Genomic DNA, 7,655 nt, shown 5'->3' on the forward strand with positions numbered 1-7,655 from the left:
GAGGTTGCTGTGAACTGTGATGCCACGGCACTCTACCTGTTATGGGGAGAGATAAGGACCACCGACTCAAATTAGAAGTTCAAAAAAAAGGAGTCTTTTGTTAACCGTGGGGCTGTCTCAGCATAGTCTAAAGCAGACTAAGTGAGAGAGCATTGAGGGGTCTGAAGTTGAGGTTTTTCTTGTCTGAAAAAGTTGGGGGTTTTCTAGTCTGAAAGTTGGCAATTAGAAGCAAAAAGTGAGCACAGGGTCACGGTGACCCCTTTTACGGAAGCAAACCTTGCAATTTAGCAGATTAGCAGATAGGTGACATAAGGGTCACATAAAGCAAATCTGGCAATTAGCAAATAAGTAAAACAGTTTGTCGCAGCAGTTAGCATGTTAACTCTCATCCTGACAGTACTTGGCTCTTTAGTTCTTATCTTGTTCTGTTCGGCCCGATCAGGACCGATCTGAGAGTAATCTTCCTGTCATCCTTTCAGAGTTGTCATTCTCATCTTTTGTCCTTTTCATCTTTTATCCTCCACAGCCCCCTGGTGCACGTCGGTGGGAGGCAGTATCCATCTTATGGGGGTGATGAGGCTGCTGGCACCCGTTTCATTCCAATCCTTACCAGTTATACAATGATTTCTATTTAAACGAATAATAATAAATAAATGAGTAGGCCATAGGCTGTGCTTTGACAATTTGTCCCCTGTGAAACCCATATTGAAACTTAATCCCCAAAGTGACAGTATTAAGAGGTAGGGCCTTTAAGAGTGGATTGGGTCATAAGGACACTGACCTTGTGAATGATAGATTCATTCATGGATTTATGGGTTAATGGAGTCATGATTTATTATGGGCTTTATAAGCAGAAGAAAGACCTGGGCTGGCATGTCAGCGTGCTCAGCCCTCTTACTGTGAAGTGCCCTGTGCTGCCTCGGGGCTCTTCAGAGAGTCGTCAGTAGCAAGAAGGCTCTTCCCAGATGCAGCCTCTCAACCTTGGACTTCTCAACCTCCATAACTGTAAGAAATCAATTTATTTTTTTATAAATTACTTAATTTCAGGTATTATAAGCAACAGAAAATGGACTGAGACACCATATTTATAATCAAATACAAGAAATAATTTTAAATTCACTTTCAGTAACTATATATGGAACAGAGAGGGTCACACGTCATCAGTCTCTGTCTGGGTTCCTTTTAGTCTCATTTACGTAATTACTTCAGGTAAAGGCATCCCTAGCAGTCACTGTCAGCCCCAGCCAAGTCACGTCCTCAGTCATGTTCAAAACTGCTGCACTTTGCTTTTACAGACTCATTCTAAGCTGCCATCTTTCAGTAGCTTCAATTAAAATGCCACCACGAGAATTACTGAACTCATCCCTTCTGCTAATACATCCCAATTAAATTGGCATATTCACGTCTGAGTTAGCAGTTCTGCTGGAGCCGCAGGCACCCTGAATCACAAGGCCTTCCGCATGGAGACCTATTTATGTGCAGTCTAAGTGGCTGTGCCTGTAAGCAGCCGTAGACATTTTTCATAGATGGAATGTAATAAAAATAATACAACAAACTTAGCCACTGAACCAGTACTATAAAAATGTTTAGGAGTCGAGGCTTTTCACCGATGGGTACTCTGTGCTGCCTTTGATCTTTTGAGGTGCCAGTTGTCCTGGTCCATATTCCCTTTATTTACCTAACTTGCACGTTCTGATGTTGGTTTCTGTGTTCCTCTTAGAACCCTTGGTTGCATCAGCTCATTTCAGTGCTCAGCTGAATTTATCATTATTTTTTGTTTTGTGCTAAATCTTATTTATTTCTCCTTCCAATCAATTGCTCCTCTATCCAGTCATTCCTCATCTTTTAGGCTCTTTCTTCCAGGCTTTCCTCAGTGACTGACTTATCTTTTGTGCCTACCCACCACTTGCCTTTTCCATGGAGCTCTGCACCTTTAGAGTTGACTGCCCCCTCAGTGGGAAAACCTTTCTTGTCACCCGATGACCTCCATCTCCAAACCTGCTAGCTCATAATTAATCCATATATATCTGATTTGGAATATTCTATTTCCCTTTCTTTCTGAGCAGAGAACTGGTAACATTTGCTTCTCTGTCTACTGTTTCAGAGGAAGACCCCAAAAACATAAATGTGAAGTCAGCTTCGAGGCAAAAGACCTCTTCCGGCATAGAACTGCATTATGATGTTTCCGACGCCCTTCGTGCAGACGCTCCCCAGAGCTCTACATCCAGGGAAGCCTGCGAACAAGACGGCAGGTTGGAAAGAAGACAGAGAAACCCCCCTCAGAAAAAACAACACAAGTGTGATGAGTGTGGAAAAATCTTTAGCCAGAACTCAGCCCTTACTTTACATCGGAGAATCCACAGTGGAGAGAAGCCGTATGCCTGTGACCAGTGTGCAAAGGCCTTCAGCCGAAGCGCAAATCTGATTCAGCATCGAAGAATCCACACCGGGGAAAAACCCTACAAGTGTCATGAATGTGGCAAAGCCTTTAGTCAGAGCTCGAATCTTTTTAGACATAGGAAAAGACATATTAGAGAAAAAGTCCCATCAGTGTTATGAGGGCATCAAAGCATTGACACAGCTTTCTTAGCACGAGAGAAGAGAGAAGGCCAAAACACGTCTTTAATGCAAATCTGTGGTTTTAATGGTCACTAGTCTCCCTTCTAGGGTCATAAAGCCACAGGAGAAAATGTAGACTATCTCATGTCAGTGTCCTTTGCTTTTCTGCTTCTCCATGCGATATCATTCATATGTTTGAGATTCCAAAGCTTAATTCAGATTTCTATCCCCAAGCAGCGCTTGGAAAGACATTCTCAGACATGTGCTACTATTTCCAACATTAATACAAATGAGAAACCAGTATATTTCCTTTTAGGCAAGTATATTTTTTCCCGTTGAGAAGGAATGTGTGAGTTACTCAGTATAAAAGTAAGTATTTTTCATTTCATAACTTGAGCACTACAATTCTAATGGCCAAAGATTAAGGTATTTAAAAACAAATTCCTGGCCAGGTGTGGTGGCTCATGCCTGTAATCCTAATACTCTGGGAGCCTGAAGCAGGAGGATAGCTTCAGGTCAGGAATTCAAGACCAGCCTGAGTAAGAATGAGTCCTTGTCTCTACTAAAAATAGAAAAATCAGCCAAACGCAGTGGCTCAAACCTGTAGTTCCACTGACTTGGGAGGCTGAGACAGGACGATCTCTGGAGCCCAGGAGTTCAAGGTTGCTGTGATCCCCGTTCTAGCCAGGGCATAAAATAATGCTATATTGTCTTGTATTACCAGATTCAAAATTTGAGAATAAGATTGAGGATGCACACAAGGCTATGTACCTCAAGACCTAGGCTAAAAATTCCAGGGTAGTTGTTAGAAGGTAGGTAAATAAAAGGACTGAATCTCTTACAAAAGCTCACAAGCGCCTACATACCACTGGTGATACTATGTTGGAAAAAATAATATTTACAATGTAATTTGGAAAGAACTCAATAGAAACAGATGACTTTTTACACATCTTCAAGGAGTTACCTAAACATAAGGAATGCTTTTATTATAAACAAGGCTGTTCTATGGGTCCTTATATAAGGTTAATGATCGTTTTAATATAAACAAAAAAGGGAGATGAAAAACAAAATTGTCCAAACAAGACTGATGTAACACAAATGTTGGCAAGGGTCAAGTATAATGGAGTCGTGTGCCACAGCTTACTTGGGCAGCTCATAACTGCCCTAAAATGTTCTCTTTTCTGGCATAAGCCAGCTGTGAATCTCTTTCAGGCATCATTAAGACAGCCTTTGCAGGGTCTTGTGCTTTCTCAGATGAATTTTTGGATATACTGTCATGAAATGAGATTTTCATTTTGATGTTCTTAGACAACTGAAATCAATTCAGTCTGAGGGATCCACTGCAGTCCCTTATAAACTATTGTTGAACCTAAATTAAAGCTTACACATTTTAAGACAACATTTCTATCATATCTTACTTGCTTTGGGTCTATGGGATAGGAATAGCTAGAAGTTACACTTGTATTTAATTCATTCACATTCCCTGATTAAAAATAAAATGACTGTACTGACTTGGTATTAAAATTATTCTAACCATACAAACAACATAATGGTATCTTTTCTAGAGATTCTTATACAACTCTGTAATGTATTATAAGAATACTCACAAAGAAGATTATATTTTCCATGGTGCTACAGTTATCCAGTCTGGAGGCAAAAATCAGAAGTGAGTCCTTGGAAGAAGAGAAGAGGCCCCTAGTCAACTTCTTTGTCATAAAGTGTAGACATTTCATTCTCAGAAAATCCAACTGTATCTGGTGCTTAGAGTAACTCCAGAAAATGGAATTACTTTTCTCTCTTAGTATATCGATACAAGATTAGTAGGGGAAGAAATGAATGCAAATTTTATTATACTATTTTCTGATGGTGATTATGCTTTGTAGCTCTAGAGAATAGGAATGTATATTGGGTTTTATGTATTTTTGGCTATTAAAAATGTAGAAGTTCTTTAATTTGGGGCTCATAGTGTTTGTATTTAAAGAGGAATAAGCCATCTATTAAAGCAACAAATGCCTCAAAGACGTATTGTGAATTACTGTCTCATTGTAAAAAGAGTTACTTAGGTCCTATGTAAATAAGATGCCAGAATTTAGTATTCTTGGGGAAGCCATTTGTTTTCATTTGATGCTGCCATAAATTTTGTAAGATTAAATTCTCTTTATTGTGAATAATTTGAACTTCACCACCAGAAAGTGGTATGAATCATATCATCTAAGAACTTGATAAGTTTTTAAAGGCTGTTGCTTTGGACTTTGAGTTATTTGGCACTTACATAGGTCTCCTAATGAGAAGATGGTACTAGTTTATCTAAAGGATAAATACTGTGACCTGGCCCAGTATTTGATAAAAAATATATATATATAGCATAATATCAGCACCCCTCATTATTGATTAATTTCCAGGGATAGTAAATACTCCAAAATGACATTGTTTAAATTCTTCATGAATTTAACTTCATCTGGGCCTTCACCATTATCAATCTATTTTCTCTCTTTACCTCTCTCTTGGTCTCTTTGAAGACCAATCAAATGTCTTTAAACCTTGCTGTATTAGTAACGAAAGCTTCCAGATGCAAAATGCATCTCTGAGGCGGGTTGCAATGGCTCACGCCTGTAATCCTAGCACTCTTGACAGGCCAAGACAGGTGGATTGCTTGAGCTCAAGAGTTGGAGACCAGCCTAAGCAAAAGCAAGACCCTGTTTCTAAAATAACAGCCAGGCATTGTGAGGGGGTACCTATAGTCCCAGCTACTTGGGAGGCTGAGGCAAGATCACTTGAGCCCAAGAGTTTGAGGTTGCTGTGAGCCATAATGCCATGGCACTCTACCAAGGACAACAAAGTAAGCTTGTCTCAAAAATCCTGGCTTAAACAAGGAGACGTTTGCAACATGAAATCTGGAAGGCAAGTTGCTTCTGGCTCTCAGTCAGCATCTGGGTGATGACTGATCTGGCTTGCATCTCTGTTCTAACCTCTCATTCAGGCTAACTTTCTCAAATTTTCAAGAGCTGTCCCAGCTCCAGGAACTACATCTAGGTTTAAGTGAGCAATAAAGAGAAAGAAGGGGCACTAGCCATGCCTGTCCCATTTACTAGGAAAAGCAAAAGCTTGTGTTTCTTTGTTGCACGTGTGTCTCTAGAGAGAAAGCAGTAGGGACTCTGGGGCTTGGGGACCACAGAGGGTTAGCTAACAGTGTTTGCCAACATTACTCCTTTGCTACTTTCTTCTTTGTGGGCAGACAACTGTGTTTTTTCTTCCAGTATTATATTGAAAAGATGAAAACTCTCACAACGTCCTGCCTAAGTCTGCAAGCTCACCTATACTTTACCTATCCTTTCCTCTCCCTCTTTGACCCTCACCATTCCTTCCCACCTGTGAAGTGCCTTGGCTGCAGCCGTCGTTCTCCTGTCTCCTGATTGTTCACCATCCGTCTTTATCCCTTCAACACGTCAGTGTGCTCCTGTGGCCCATCCTCCAACCCTACTCTTGCAGCATATCTGGGCAAATGCCTGAGTGGAGAGAAGCATTTGGCCCTTCACTTTGTCCTCTTCATTTGCATTCATCTCTTTCACCCAGAGTAAAATTTTCTAAAGCCTCAACTTTGTTATGCCCCCTTCTTGCCTAACACAGAGGCTTCCCGTTGCTTTTAGGATAAAGTCAGAGCTCCTAAACAAGATTTTCAAGGCTCTTCATGATCTGACCACTCCTGGTTCATCTCTTGCCACCACCTCCTTTATACCCTGTGTTGCAGCCTTGTTAAATTGTCAGAAGTGCTCCTGCCCCTGGGCTTTTGTGTGTGCTCCTTTTGAGCTCTTGTCCACCTCCCACACACTATCTAACTCCTCGGTATGCTTCAGGTGGGTGCCCCTTCCAGGAAGCCTTCTCTAACACCCCAAGAATAGGTTGAGGACGCCCAACACTCTTCTCTTGATTCCATAGCAGTTTGTTCTTAACCTTGGCGTGGCATTTATCACATGGAATAAAATATTTTTAAAATAATAATCAACTGCAAATATGGTCTCAAGGAAGAGGAGAATGAGTGACACCCTGGGAAGGAATAAGTCATGAGGCAACAAAAGGGGACATTTTAACAGCCCATCTAGTCCTGGCAATGGTGAGACAATGAGAGGGTCAGACACAGGGTGACCTTTCACGTCTGTACGCCATGTGCTATGGAAGTTGTGGAGGGGGTTGGAGAAGAACTTGAAAGGGGGGACGCCTGTGCCCCCTGCCACTGAGTGCGTCGGGAGGACGATTGTTGAATAGGCTGTGGTGCTCCAAACTGGCCTATTGTAAAAAAAAATGGCAATGCAGTGTCAGGCAAAGAGCTTCTATCAGCTAACAGGTGGCTTCACAAATGCATGGCAGTTGTCCATGTTTGATGGGGATCTTGGCAAATAGCTATCTATCAGGCTGGAGACTTGGGAGAACTGTGCAAAGTTAACCATGTGAATACTACAGCTAAGGGTTGCGGGATCTACCAGGCCAGTATCACCTGTAAGTCTCAGCCAGGTCCCAGAGGGGACCTATAGCTCTTCCTAGAAGCAAAGTGGAGGCAAATCTCCAAGGAAGGAAAACAGGTTCCTGCCAGCCAATAGAACAGATCTTTCCTTGCTGTACGTTTGGTGAGGAAGCGTCACAGCAACCAGCTGCTAAGAAGAGAAACCAGGGACCAGACAGCAAACCCATCTACTGGCCAATCCACAACACTGCCTCACCACAGGGGATGTCAGCGCCCTTGCCCAAACACCCTGCTGGCAGAAAAGGACAGAGGGAGAAATAGCTATGCTAGGGAGCTCAACTTAACATGGACTGAGTAATTCAATTTAATAATTAACAACTTAATTCAATTCTTGCAGCACCCACTCACCCAAGGGCGTAGAGATTCAAGAAACAAAAACATATCAATTATAAAAATAAGTTACATTTTCCTTTGCATATTTAAGAACATGATAGCTTTTTACCACCCTAGATGGACACTATATCTGTTTCTGTATAGGTTCCACTCATACTTCCTGGGAGTATGAGCTGCCTCATTCTCCACCTTTTCTCAAGCATTTGGCACAGTACATGGCCTATAATAGTCACTTGAATGCTTG

At 41.6% G+C, this 7,655-nt stretch overlaps 1 protein-coding gene across 1 annotated transcript in view; it reads left to right on the forward strand.

Moving 5' to 3' along the window:
• The window catches only part of ZSCAN30 (zinc finger and SCAN domain containing 30), a 78,806-nt gene that overhangs the window by 2,726 nt on the left and 68,425 nt on the right, over positions 1-7,655 (forward strand). The window contains exons 3-4 of the mRNA XM_012802066.2: positions 2,105-2,446; positions 3,281-4,364. Coding sequence (XP_012657520.1) covers positions 2,105-2,446; positions 3,281-3,342 — 404 coding nt within the window. The 3' untranslated portion in view covers positions 3,343-4,364. Of the gene's footprint in view, positions 1-2,104; positions 2,447-3,280 lie in introns of the transcript that reaches the window.

The sequence above is a fragment of the Otolemur garnettii genome, unplaced genomic scaffold (genome assembly GCF_000181295.1).
Source record: "Otolemur garnettii isolate 467f Iridium unplaced genomic scaffold, OtoGar3 scaffold00012, whole genome shotgun sequence".
NCBI lineage: Eukaryota > Metazoa > Chordata > Mammalia > Primates > Galagidae > Otolemur > Otolemur garnettii.